At 36.4% G+C, this 14,948-nt stretch overlaps 1 protein-coding gene across 4 annotated transcripts in view; it reads left to right on the forward strand.

Moving 5' to 3' along the window:
- LOC124171890 (sialin-like) overlaps positions 1 to 14,948 on the forward strand; it is a 166,497-nt gene that overhangs the window by 142,254 nt on the left and 9,295 nt on the right. For 3 of the 4 annotated variants that reach the window (XM_046551279.1, XM_046551280.1, XM_046551278.1), the window contains 3 exons: positions 5,473 to 5,693; positions 6,382 to 6,531; positions 9,291 to 9,423. In XM_046551279.1, the coding sequence (XP_046407235.1) occupies positions 5,473 to 5,693; positions 6,382 to 6,531; positions 9,291 to 9,423 (504 nt within the window). The remainder of the gene's footprint in view (positions 1 to 5,472; positions 5,694 to 6,381; positions 6,532 to 9,290; positions 9,424 to 14,948) is intronic. The other variant, XM_046551281.1, reaches the window with a different exon arrangement.

Genomic DNA, 14,948 nt, shown 5'->3' on the forward strand with positions numbered 1-14,948 from the left:
AACGAGCGATACGAAGTATTTCTCCGATATAAATTTTGTTGGCCACGATGGTCATGTTGATATTACACCGTTAGTGGCACCAATTTATTTATTAGCAGATGCTCGTACGCAATAACATTAATAGTACTTCTGAATAGCAATCATACGGTGTGTAATTACAACTACCGTATTTAAAAAAAATAGCTTACGGATGTATTATATTTTGGAGGTGGGGAAGGTGAGAGGGAGCGAAGACTCATCAGGGGAGGGGGTGAAGCCGATTCTCGCCCAATCTCACGTGGAAGACAGGGGGGAGTCTTGGCAAGTATTACGTAATTATTTTTTCACAAGAAATAGGGTATGATTGCAAGAAAAATGGGTTGAGTTGAGTTAAATACTGGTCTTAACTAATCTTATATATAAAAATGAATCGCAAAATGTGTTGGTAAGCGCATAACTCAACAACGCCTGGACCAATTTGGCCAATTCTTTTTTTAAAATGTTCGTTGAAGTCCAGGGATGGTTCTTACGGCGAGAAAAAATCGAATAATTTCCGGGAAAACCCTAAAAACAGCCCTTTTCTTTTTCACATACAAACGTTTTCTAACTAAAACGTAGAATCAATTTGAGCTTTATTGCTATTATTATATAAAGTTCATATTAAATTACAAGCACTCACTGTTATCTAAGAAATGTAGGTGTGTTCCTAACGTCAAAAAGTAAATTTGCACTTTCTTACCGCTATACAAAGTTCAAATTCAATCATATCTATCAAAACAGTGTGCGTGTGTGCGTTGGAGCACAGAATACGTCGTTGGAGGATTTAATGTCGCGTTCCGAAACTAAAAAAAAAGTGATCGCGGACCCGACCAAATTGAATAGTCACAAAATATAATAATAACAACTTGGTTGGATTCGCGATATTATTTCTTTTGTTTTACTTTCGGCAGGCGACAAAAAAAAATGAATGAATGATGGCACATAAAAATTTTTTGGAGGCTTTAGACAGAACCTTAAAAGATCTACGGAGCAATCAGAACCGATTTGGTGGTACAATGATTTTATTAGCAGGAGATTTTCGTCAAACATTGCCAGTGATTCCACGATCAACGCCAGCTGATGAACTCAACGCATGTCTAAAGTCATCCAATTTGTGGAAATATGTCAAAGTACTTCATTTAAGCAAGAATATGCGTGTTGAGTTGCAAAATGACCAATCTGGAAACATATTCTCTAAACAACTCATTGACATTGGTAATGGCCATTTTCCTATTGACATGTTGACTGGATGCATTAACTTTCCTCAAAGTTTTTGTCATTTAACTCAATCAAAAGAAGAACTCATTCAGAAGGTATTTCCAGATGTTGCTCAAAATTACAGAAACCATGATTGGTTAAGCGAACGAGCTATATTGGCAGCCAAAAACATTGATGTAAATGAATTAAATTTCAAAATTCAAGAACAAATTACAGGCGAATCGAGGATATATAAATCAGTTGATTCGGCAACTAACCAAGACGATGTAGTTAACTATCCACCGGAATTTTTAAACTCGCTGGATTTGCCAGGATTGCCACCTCACAATCTTCAATTAAAGGTTGGATCGGTAATTATAATGTTGCGAAATATCAACCAACCGCGCCTTTGCAACGGCACACGGTTAGCGATAAAAAAAACTACTAAACAACGTGATAGAAGCAACTATATTGAAGGGAAAGTTTAAAGGAGAAGATTTTCTCATACCGCGCATCCCAATGATTCCGACTGATGTGCCATTTGAGTTTAAACGACTACAGTTTCCAGTGCGGCTTGCTTTTGCTATGACCATAAACAAGTCCCAGGGGCAATCATTAAGTGTTTGTGGTATTAATTTGGAAAACCTATGTTTCTCACATGGTCAATTGTATGTTGCCTGTTCCCGTATTGGAAAACCATCAGATTTGTTTGTCTATGCGCCAGGTAATCAAACAAAAACATCGTTTATCACAAAGCACTACAATGAAAATAGAACTGATTTTTTTTGTTAATAATTATGATTTACATGATTAAAATTACTTACTTTTAAATGCTTATAGTGTTTTATTTAATTATTTTTAATTCACACCGAATTATTACCAGGGTGACGGTTCTGTTCAGGATAATTTTTTGCAAAGAATATAAAAAGGTAGGAACAAAACACTGCCACATTACAAATTTTTTTGACAGGACGAAGTCTGTCGGGTCAGCTAGTCTTAAATAAAAATAATTTTAAAAATTTTAATTTTTTTAATAAAGCCATTGCAGTGAAGTATTGTTCATAATGAGTATTTACAGTGTAAATACTCATTATGAACGATTCCACGTGAGATAAGAGGGAGATGGTAGAACCAAATCTCATGATATTTCACTCAGGGGGGAGGAGGGGTCCAAAATTCGCCAAAATCACCTCACGCAATTAATGGGCGAAGCTGTTCTCATCACCCCCTTACGAAGGCTTTCTCTAGTCAGATTTGAATTCCGCGCCAGGAACGACCTATCGGAACATGAGATTGGACTGTGAAGGCTGTAGTTTTGCGTGCTTTATGTTTTCGAGTTACTTTCTGCATTTTCCAATTTGTCGGTGTATTCCCGGACGTTTTGTGACCGCTAATCGTATTTTCCGGGGAGTGTGGTAGTCCAGTAGGTGGAGCGCTTGGCTTCTGATCGAGGGGTCCCGAGTTCAAATCCCGGGCGAAGTCTTCTAGGATCCCCAATCAATATCCTCGAAGTGCGAGGTTTCGGAGGGAGAAGGGAAATGGTGCTTGAATTGCCTAAGTCCATCATGGCTACATGTCTGACACGTATTGGCGATGTGTGACCATAACAAGCGTGTATGAATACAGGTCCGGCAGTGGCGCAGCGAGGGGGAGTTTTGGGGGATAAACCCCCCCCCCCCAGAGCTCAGAGAAATTTAAAGTTTTATCCATTTCACTTAATTCGATTGATATTGCTGATAGAATAGTGTAAGGATTAATAAGATATTCCTCAGAAAGCCGTAAAACTCACCATTTTGAACCATTAATCTTAAAATTCCGCAAATTTATTAATCTCGCACCTGCCGCTTATCCTGGTGGGTATCCCATACCCTCACACACCCCGGTATTAGTTGCACCTAAACCCCCCCCCAACCTTAATTCCTAGCAGCGCCCCTGAGGTCCGGTACTAGAAGTCTGTCAGGAGGCAAAGATCAGTTTGCCGTCCCCCTACCCTAAATCCATTTATTACGTGAGGTAATTTTGGCGATTTTTGGACCACCCCTCAGTGAGATAGCGTGAGATTTGGCTCGTCCGTCTAATCACTCGTGAGATTGTTTCAAATGCGTATTTTCAGTGTGAATACCTTAATATTTGCTTCATTGCGTTATATTTATGAAAGAAAACAATTTTTTCAATTATTTTCTTTGAGATTAGTTTAGAATAGTATTTAAGATCACGAACATCGTAGTATAGAATCAGACTGTTTCTTACGGAAAAAAGAGTTTACGTGATACTTGCCAGGACTGCCCATCTCCCTCACGTGAGATTGGGTGAGAATCGGCTTGACCCCTCCCCCCCCTAAACGCCTCACGTAATTAATGGATGCCCGTGAGATTTGGCTCGTCCGTCTAATCACTCGTGAGATTGTTTCAAATGCGTATTTTCAGTGTGAATACCTTAATATTTGCTTCATTGCGTTATATTTATGAAAGAAAACAATTTTTTCAATTATTTTCTTTGAGATTAGTTTAGAATAGTATTTAAGATCACGAACATCGTAGTATAGAATCAGACTGTTTCTTACGGAAAAAAGAGTTTACGTGATACTTGCCAGGACTGCCCATCTCCCTCACGTGAGATTGGGTGAGAATCGGCTTGACCCCTCCCCCCCCTAAACGCCTCACGTAATTAATGGATGCCCCTTGAAGAGTCCTCGCTCCCTCCCACCTTCCCCACCTCCAAAATATAATACATCTAGGGTAAGCTATTTTTTGGAGATACGGTCGTTGAAATTACACACCGTATGATTGATATTCAGAATTTTTATTAATATTTTTGTTTACAAATTTATGAATTAATAATTATTGTTAAGTAATTTTATTAGAAAAAATAAACAATTTTTAAATGAAATTTTAAAATTTTGCCGCCCCATGAAATGTGCCGCCCGGGGCACGTGCCCCCTCTGCCCCGCCATAGTTACGGGCCTGTAAGAATGTCTATAAAAATTTGTTTTGTGCTACCGAATTTAAAATTATTTTTATTTGCCATCTCTTGAAGTTGTTGAGGTAATGAATTTTGCCGTGGATTAAATCCAGTGGTTTAGTCGTTCAATCTCTCTCCCATATGTGCACCAATGGCCACTAGGAATTGATTATTCGCTATGAGGAATCGCTCGGCCCTATGCGTATGTGAGGGACTGAGGACGTAAGATTACCGAAGAGTTGTGGGTTGCGTTGCATTCAGGATACTATCTAATTGGCTACCGCTAATCTCCAGTGAGTGGTTACACTATGAGACCGAAGCAATTACATCTCTTAAAATTCCTACTGTTTTTATAACCAATAGGAAAGTGTAATAGTGATGAAACGAATAAGGCCCTAAGGGAATTCAGTAAGGGACCAAGTTGGGTCCTAATAAAGTTACCGCTCAAAAACTGAAATTAGTGGGGGCCTCAGAGTTCCTTCAATTTACAGCTTAATCGATTGATAAATGTCATGAATGACTGATTTTGTGGAGGATTGCTGGGCTTGAGGCATATTTTGATATGAACAGTCATTTTTTTCAATGCAGTTGTGCACAACAACACATCTCCACTGAAGGAATAGTTATAATCTAATCTGTTCTTTTCTTTTATGGTCCTATGTTGCTTTTGCTTAATTTTAAAAAGTGCATTATAACCTACGTTTATTTAGCCTAAATTTCCGATTAAGATGCATTTTAATATTTTTGGCCATGGCTTCTTCTGAAAAGGCATTGGTTCTTCAGGCTGCTCAAGCAAAACACTCTCCATTCATAACTACAAACAAGTCATTTTATTGAAGCCAAAGTTCAACACTTGTTACACATGTCTTAGCAATGTTTGGTTTTCTCTAGTAAATTATTTAGCCATGGCAAACTATGCTAAATTGCCCCTCTCATTTATATTTGCTCTTAATAAGCTAAGAACTTGGTCCTTTTTATGGTGTGTCACTGGTTTAAAAATTATGAGATTGGAAGAAAAAACTGAAATTTTCACAAAAACATTTAAAAATTAACCAGAATAATTCCTTTGTGATGTTTTTTCCTGTGTTCATGTTCCTAATTGAATCATATACAAGCATTTATGGACAACTCACACATTATCATCTTCGTACTTGTGCTCTGCTTGATGATATTACGTGTTGGAATTTATGTATGTTTGTGAAACGAGTAATAACTCTTCCAAGTGTTTGGAATACTTTTAAAATTAGTTGTAATGAGATTTCACGATTTTAACTGTTCTCTTCTTTCTGACTCTAGGTTTTAGCTTTGGAATCGGGTTGACCTACCCTCTGGTTGGCTTCATAACAGCCAATTTTGGCTGGAGGGTTGTGTTCTATGTCACCGGATCAATTGGAGTATTGTGGTGTGTGATTTGGTGGTTACTTGCCTTTGATAGTCCTGCATCTCATCCAAGAATATCACCTGCAGAACGTGAATACATTGAAAGCCACGTTGGGAATACAGTCGTAGGTGACAAGGTGAGTCATTCTCAATGTGCACTTTTTCATTAGAAAACCTTGATTAGTTTAGCTAATATTGTATTAATGGCCAAATTTGTATGATATTCAATGATGTTTTCATAACATGCCTTTGGATTAATAAAAATTATGTTTTTTAAGTGGTTATCAATCAAAATTTTACCAAAAAGTAATTGTACCAATTACAAAACTTTGCATTAGAGTTTTGGTGTCCCCACAACATGGATTCCATATGTTGGCCCCGAAAAGTTATTATGCGTCTAATTCTTTGATGAGTATCTTACTGTCTAAGTTATTGCTGGTTAATTTAATATTTCTATAGTTGCATTTGGCTTCAACTAACCAGTCCAAATTGTTATCATAATTTTTAGAGTACGTAAGGAATGTCAAAAGTTGCTTGGAAAATTTAATTTATTCTAAGGTTTTGCAATGAGAGATAAGATAGTTCTAAAGGTGTGGATGATATGAAATATGCCTGTGGAAGCAATGCTAATTAATGCTTAATCTCCCTTGCCTCCTGGTCCTATATTTTAACCCCATTAACCCTACCATTTAATTTGAATTCTCTTCATCTTACCCTAGTTAACTATCTTTCATTATTTCCTTATTCATAATTTATTTAGTTTTTATGTGTTAGTTTAACCCTGTGCCTGTCCTCTTTCTTTGCCCGAATTTATTTTATTTTCAGAGTATGCCAGTTCCTTGGAGAAGTATCGTGACATCACTCCCAGTCTGGGCCATTGCTATTACTACATTTGGAAGGATTTGGGTCCATTACACCTTCATTATTCCTGGACCTATGTACATGAAAACAGTCCTTGGATTTAGTATACAGACGGTAAGTGTTTTCTCACTAACCTACACTCTTTAAATTCTTTAAGGTAGTATCTTGCGAGTTAAAAAATATATATTCCAAAGAAGTATCTCCATTTTTAGAATTTTATTGTCGAAGCTCTTTTTCTTTTCTTAGACTGGGAAAAAGCAATCAGTATAGAAGTATGATTCATGGGTACCATGACAAAATTGTAAATCTGAATGTGAAAGGTGTCAAAATTGACTTCATAGTGAATCCAATTTGAAGTTCCAAAAGGCTTGTAACAGTAGTTTAAATAACTTCAGGCAATATTAAATCTCAGGAATGTTGTTCTTTCTCATGCCTAAGTTGACTAGTTGCATTTGCTCTGACTTGTCTCTTTCAATGCCGATGCTTGTTTATAGGGATGTGCTATAATTTGAAATAAATAAGACTTTATTTAAAACCAAGTTAGTTCCATGGAGTCCTGCAAACCCAGGCTAATGAGAACTGAATGGTGTCCAGGTTTGTGAAATGTTGACGTTATTGGGAAAGGAGTAACATCAGAAAAAGTACTAGTTTTTATACATTATGGAGGACATAGTAGACAAGCCATGGTGTTTGATTTGTTTTAAGGGATATACTTGGACAAACTTTGAAAACACTTCAATTAATACCAAGGTAAATTTATGGCCGTATATTGCCCTTGGTAAATATTGGAGCATAGAGATCTGGAGTTTCCTTGGGGATAATATTTCTCATATTCCCTGCATATCCACGACTAGGATCATGCTTTTTTTGCTGGTAAATGTTACTAGTGGAAAGTGATGTCCAATTATGCCACTAGATATCCCTTTAAAAGTACCATTCTCAGATGATGGCTATTGTCTTTAAAGCACCAAAATGTCCATATTTAGTATTTAAATTGTAATTTTATTTTATAAATTAGGTAGTAGCCTAGCTGACGAGAAAATTATTCTATGGCAAGTGCATAATGGGATGAGAATTTTAGAATGTGACAATTTACGGACTTAAGAATAGGGTATTGTTACGAAATGGCAGAAAGACTTGCAGGTTGTAATGGTTAACTTTCTTCTTTTCTTTTAGTGGAAAAATATTATTTTTAGAAAGCCTTTTAGAACTTCAAAGTGGAAGGTTGTGCCTAATATTGAAACACACAATCATCCAAGAAACCAAGTTTATCTCTAAATTGAATGCCCACCAATCACGAAAAAGTTACTCAAATACCAATTTCTATTTTTCATAGCGGTTATTCTGACGTTCTACGGGAAAATATTTTAAAAATTTCTGTCTGAACTAAAATATTTGATTTTTAAAGTTGATTCTGGTTTCACGTTTCTCTGGTTAACTGAGCTTTGTATCCCAAGCCACACACCACTGATTGTGTTCAGAATACCGTATTTTTTGGGATGGACATCTTAGATGCTGACTTATCCTGACCATCCTTTCTCATGGCTCTTGGTTTCATATATTTCATATTATTGACACTGCCAAGTGTTTAGAGTTAGCTACCCATTCCACCATCATTTTGTTTGGGGGCAGGCTGTTCCCATCAAGTATACATGCATTTTCATATTGAGTTCACAAAATGAATCACTTGCTCAGTTCTTTAACTTGAGTGTAATTTTAGATAGGTGAGGGTAAATTTCACCCATAAAGCCACTGGGTGGATTTCATGCATTCAAGGTAGAGGAGCTGGTTCCCTTTCTTGGGCCACCGAGGTATGTGTCTCTTATAATTCAATGAGAGTTAGAGTGCAAAGTAATAAATTCTAAATTTATCTCTCTAACTACCCTCTGAATGAAGTACATATTTCCATAATTTTTTCTGAAGACTCAGGAATATTGTACTCATATTGTCTCAGTGGTATTCTTAGGACATGATTGTGCTGTGTGGCTTGAGGTTACTAATTAATAGCTCCCTTTGTCTCATGTGGCAAGAATTTTGTCTGAGATGGAGTGCCATCAGTATTCCTCTTTAAATTAGCCTTGATTGAAGAATAGATGCCTCTGTGAGTGAAGCAATATTGGTGAGATTGAAATCAGTCAATGTAAATGTTTACAAAGCTTTGTCATTTGGGTATTTTTAACCATTCGCTAGCATTATGGCAATGGGTGTGCCGGGCATCCTTGGGCTCTGAGGTTCAGTACTCAATTTTGAGTCTGGATGTCATTATTTTTGTCTTTATTTTCTAATGATTTGCCTTAAAATTAGGGCCATGATTTTGTCAGTTCTTTATGTGACAGTGAAGTAGTCGTCTAAAGTGAAGAACCATGTAAGAGTTGTGTGGTACAGGAAATATATTTGTGATTCATAGCTTATATCATTTCAGTATTCATAAAATGATTTGATTTGAAACTGGTATTTACTCTCATGAACTTATTAATTTGAATTATAACGTTGAAATTGATATCACAGTTACTGTAACTTGTTCAATAAAAATTATTCTGCTTACTTAATGAGTAAAAATAATGATGAGGGAATAAATTAATCTTTGGGAAAAGATCCTGGATCTAATATTATTGCTGAGAATTATATATGTTTGAAATTATTTGCATTTTTTGAATCCTTATTAAAAAACTAATTTCGTTCAGTGCCTACCTCTATGTTTGTTGGTGGCATATCTTATTCAGAGGGAGTACCTTTGATATTTTTCATTATGGGTAGCTTATCAACAGCTCTTATAGAATGTTATCCTTCCAAATTCAAATATATTTTTGAATACATAATGAGTAAAATTAATTTAGGGATGTGTTATGATTTATGCAATTGTTATTTTATAGAATGGACTATTATCTGGAGCACCTTTCCTATGCAGCTATCTTTCCTCTGTGCTTTTTTGCTATGTGGCTGATGTTTTAGTTACAAGAAATTGTCTGTCGTTAACAAATGTGCGGAAATTATTCACAGCTATGTGTAAGTAATATCAGCTAAAGCTCTCTTCAGAGTTCAAGAATGCAAAAATTGGTACATTCATTCTTATCCATAACCTAGAATTAGATATCTAACAAAGTTAATTTTAACAGTCTTGTTTGATAAATAGTCCAGCTTAAGAAATACCATATGAAAACAGTCTTGGAATTTATTTTTCTTGGGAGCTAATATATACCATTCCATTTATATTCCATAAAATATATGTAACACCTCTTCAAGGCTGAGTCATAATTTTTATAATGCCGCTAGTTACATTTTGGTCCATTTAATTTTTAGATAAGTTTTCTTTGATAATTGAATCATGCTATTCTAAGTTATTCATTGAATAATCAACATATCCCTGGAAAATTTGATTTTTTTTATGGTTTGGAAACTATGCAAAAATATTATTATGGCTAACAGGTGCAAATTATACTTTCATTGTTTCAATTATTGATATTTGGTGATTGGATCAAAAGTCTCTTGTATAATTTCTTCCACGTGTTGTTGGTTCAAATTTTGTGCATGCTTAGGTAATAAAAGAGCATTAACGGGTCACAAAGTGTACTTTTATGAATAATACCTAATTGACACAAGATGTTATGCACTAGAGTATAGAACATACAGAAGAGAACAAAATAACTGAATTGCAGAGGCATTAAATACTCGCACACATTTTCCTCAGCAAGCGGAGGAGAAATGAGGCATGAGTCATAAAAGGGTGGGGGTTGGAGGAATTATTTGGAGTAAAGAAAGAGAGGGAGGGAACTGCCTTTCTCAATGTTCCATGCTACACATTAGCTCTGGCTTTTTTCTTGATCTCTCGTACTTCATTCTAACTCAAAATGCCTTTTCATTTTATAATTAGTACTATCTTCAAGCATTGGCAGAGTTTAGAGTTACTTGTTGGGACGGCCAGCAATCCTGCCAGGGGTTTAGAACTATGAAATGTGTGAATGTGTGGGAGTTTAAGGGCTATGGAATGAATGAATGGAGGAGAGTGAGCAGTCAAGCACAGCCGCACTCGGGACACTTGAGGCTTGAGTGTATGCATAAGATTCCAGGGCCAAGTGAGTGTTAGTTGGCAAGCATAGTAAGTGCTTTGCAGGGCTCTACTCACCTCTTAGTCATCTTTCTTCCTATAGATATTGGATATATATAAATGATGTGAGTCACATCAATGGGCTCCATCATGTAGTTAATTTTGTAAGTGTTCTCTTCTGTGTGTTTCTATGTTTTGTGCATCATATGTAGTGTCAATTTTTTATTTTGTGGTGCACTAATTGTGTGGGTATGTAATTTTTTTATGTAGTATGTCACCAGTATACATTTTACATTTCAGTGTAAAGGATTAAATATTCCCTGACTGTGCTAAGTTTTGATATTACCACATGATAATCAGTCTGTCTCTGATAGAATGATACATTGTAGTGGTCCCAATTCACTCCATTCCCTTAGGGTTCAGAACTTGGCTTTCCCCATGAGATTTGACCAGGGATCATGAGTCAGAGTCCAGCTAGATAAATAAGTTGCTGATCCGCCATGACAGAGGGTTAAAAACCATACAGTCGACGAGCGAGTGATGCCCCACCACAACCAGACTTTTGTTGCAAAAATTAGGTAATAAGGGCTTAGGTATGGCTCCCAGGGTTCCGTGTCAACCACATCACTATTCTGAGAGAGGCAATTGTACTGAGGAAGTTTGGCGATTTTGGCTAGATAATAAGAAATACATCTTGTTCACAACACAATTTAATAAAAAGAAGAAAGAAAGAAAACCCTTTTCCACACATGGCGTCTCCTTCAACAGACAAAAATTAACCCTTAAAAAAACAGCGTCACTTCTAATACAACAATAAGGAACCCTCACAATGGCGTCACCTACAACAAAATAATATAAACAAAATAACAAATTGGGACAAGGCACAGAACATTGCCTTCAATTAATACCCGTAATTGATACTTTTTTGAGATGGAAAGTTGCAGTAATAGTCCACTGAATTCGGTCCTGTTTTCTTGAGAATTTAATGACTGGGGTAACAAGACACTGCGAATGATTTCGAATTTTTAAAATCACAAAAAAAAATGCGTAGGGAGTCAATGGGTAATAAAATGTGGGAATCATAAGAACACCTGACGACGGGAATTCTTACAAAGTTTTGATGAGTGAGGACGAATCCTCCAGGAATCCTGGGTGTCGGATGAAGGGCCAGAGAGACGATGATATCTGCCCCCAATATGACCTGGAACACCACATATCTGCCCCCAATATGACCTGGAACACCACTATTCTACTGGATTCGGCTCGCTCCAGTAAAAGTCGCTTTCCCATGCCTTGACTGGATGTCCTCGGTCCCACTATGAAGGCAGACTCCCAATGCGAGTGTAGAACCACTTGGCAGTATGCCATGCAATCAGGTCTTTTTTGCTCTCTAATCTACCAGCCTTATATCCCTATGAGTCTCTCACATAATTCCACACTTTTTCTGTTGTCTGCTTATTTTTGATGCTTTCTTTTTTTTCCGGGAGTTTAAATACAGACATAGGACTTCACTAGGGTGTCACTAGTCACTTTCCTAACATTTTGCAACACAAGTAACGCACATTGAAATACATTCCGTGGTATTACATAAGAAAATATATTTTTTAAATTATAGACAAAGAACAAAAAATAAACTCTTCTTGCCAAAATCGCGAAATTTCCAACGATCGGCTCTCTAGAATACAAACTTAGGAAAACGTGATGGCCACGGACCGCTACCTCGGACCGGACCTCACAATATAGATAGCTAGTTGCCATATTTATCTCACTAAGTCACATATTCCTCCACATATCCAATTTTTGCCAATCCTGTAACATTATATAAATGCCAGTGCCAGAAAAGAGAGAGAAGACACTAGCGAATTGAACCTTCATTTTCAAAGTGTATTTGTCGTAATTTATAAATTCTTAAAGCTTAATAAAGTTATTCGCTGAGTGGATTATAAATTCTACTGTTATGGTTTTAATAAGTAATTGTTTAACCAGAAGTTGATGGCACTAATATTATTATTAATATTGGGAATGAGATGCATGTAAGTCAGAGAAGAGGTTTTTGACCCTATGATCAATCTCACCTTTAGTCATATCTTAGCTCCCAGATAGCTTGGCCCTGAAAAAATCCCAAATACATGTCAGTACTGCCTCAGGATTTTCGAGAAAATGCTCATTCTTAATCTAAGAGTATTGCAGATCTTAAGTGATTTCCTCATTGGCTCCTAAATAATTAACTTTGAAATATATTCAAAAGATCATTTTTCTACGGTTGTGAGGGAGTGGATTATAACATCAAGGAAAGGTTTACATTGGGCAATGTATTACAACCATCTTCCCATTCATAGGCAGATTCAGGAAGGGGGCAAGGGGGCACGTGCCCGTCTTCAGACGCTTAAAAAATAGACAAGTTTTTTAATACGGTTATCATTGCGTTCATTTTATTTTGTGTATTACGGAGTCTCAATAATTTAATTTAATATTAATAACTCTCTATTCAAAATAAATACAATATTTCCTACAGTAATTGCTGTATTCTGTTTTTAATCTCAAATATGAGAAGACCTGTCAGACCCTTGTTGCCCCCCTAGAAAAAATCCTGTATCCGCCCCTTTTCCCATTGGAATGTTTCTAGCTCCTCTAGATCAGCTACCTTGATTCCTCTGCTAATTGTTGTAGAACTATGATATGATGAACAAATGTTTAAATAATTTAACTATTTGAAGCTACAGTGGAATCTTGGTTTAGCAAGTGCTCTTAATCCCCAGAAAATTGCTCCGCTATTGAGTGCTCATTATATCCAAAGGTGAAGCATAAAGCCCTGCAAGTCCTTTATTCACCTAAATTTGCCTCTTTTCTTTCATATTAGTGCTATTTCACAATTTCCAATAGGAATAAGATCTGCGTTTACTTCATCCCTTGAGTCACTTGCCGAGAACAAGTGGTTGAGAACACTCGTCGTATTTCTCAGTAACATGCAAACTTGCTGTATGCACGTAATTTTGCAAATGAAATATCTCAAAACAATTTTTGGTGTGTGTTTCCAAAAACCACTCATCCATGTTGGTGTATCGTATGATGTGTAGCACCATGATCTTGGACTTGGGATCATCTGGAAATGGTAAGATGCATCAAATTATTGTATGGTGGCAGAAGCCACATTCCAGACACTGTGCAGAACAGGCACATTGAACAAAGTTGCATGAGAGGCAGTCATAGCTGGACGTGGATCTTTGATCATGCGTTGCAAACCATTGTAAACCATCCTGAAGGCCTATGTTTGAATCCCTAAAATTCACCATTTTATTAACCAATGGTTCATGAAAGTCATGAATATAAATTCTGTACTGTTCAATCCTGTGACTATGGTGGAAAGTGATAATTGCCTTTTCTGATGATAGTTAACTTCATTCTACGTGGCACATCTATTTCCATTGATGGTTTATGAAATGTATGGCTATGGAAAAATTGTATGCATGTCTTTTCATGATTTCCCTACAAATAATATTGTTGTGTATAGAAAAAATTTTTTAAACTCTGATGCGGTGTAATCAATTATTTGCCTCTTCTACAGTCTTTGTTGAGCTCTGAAAGTGACTTTTGAGAGTAACATGCTAAACTTTTTGTACGTCTTGTCTTCTTCTACCTTAAACTCACTGTTCATTGCTACTCTGACGCACAGCTAGTTTGCAACAACTCTGCACATAATTCTTAGTTGGCCAAGGGTGTGAACATCGGGAGCTAACATTTTGGTTCACTTTTCATTTGGAAGGGTTGAAGTCAATGCAAGTTGGGTTTGTTAAAAGCCCTTTTTTTGTCTGTAGGCTCCCAGTGATAATATTTGGTTCTGGCTTGAATATCACTTGAATGACTATATTTCTACCATTCATGGCAAAATATGAAAAATGAACTGTCCCAAATGATGGACTATAGATATTCCTTCAAAAAACCTGTGAAATTCATGTTTCATGTTCTCGTAATTAGGACTAACCCGCATCATCCTTTATGATACATGTGTCATAATTTACCTTGAAAGTAAAGCAGCAGAAAAGGACAGACTCGCTGTGAGACTGTTGTATAATTTGCTCATAAGGTGGCCTAAAAACGTGCAGTTTATGTAAACTTTTATTATGTTATGAACTAGGTAGTTTTGTCATTGAATTACTTCACTCTTGCAATCCTTTATTTGAAGTTACTCGTTCACTTTAATAAATATTTTTGCATTCATGAAAATTTTGAAATATTATTTTTCTTTCCATGCATTTTACAAGCAGCAGTGATGTTCTGATTTTCATGATGATTTCATCTTAATCCATGAAACAAATTTCTTTGAAAAACTCATTTTTTTATTGCTGCTGTTTGTTAGCTGTGACTGGGAAATTTAGTTTCCTGCAGCAATTTTGAAACTTAGTTCATGTCAAAACTATCTATGTATGATTTTTCACTCAAAATGGCATGCCCTACCTAAGTAGAGGCATGTGCAAAAGCTACTCAG

This window comes from Ischnura elegans, chromosome X, assembly GCF_921293095.1.
Source record: "Ischnura elegans chromosome X, ioIscEleg1.1, whole genome shotgun sequence".
Classification (NCBI taxonomy): Eukaryota; Metazoa; Arthropoda; class Insecta; order Odonata; family Coenagrionidae; genus Ischnura; species Ischnura elegans.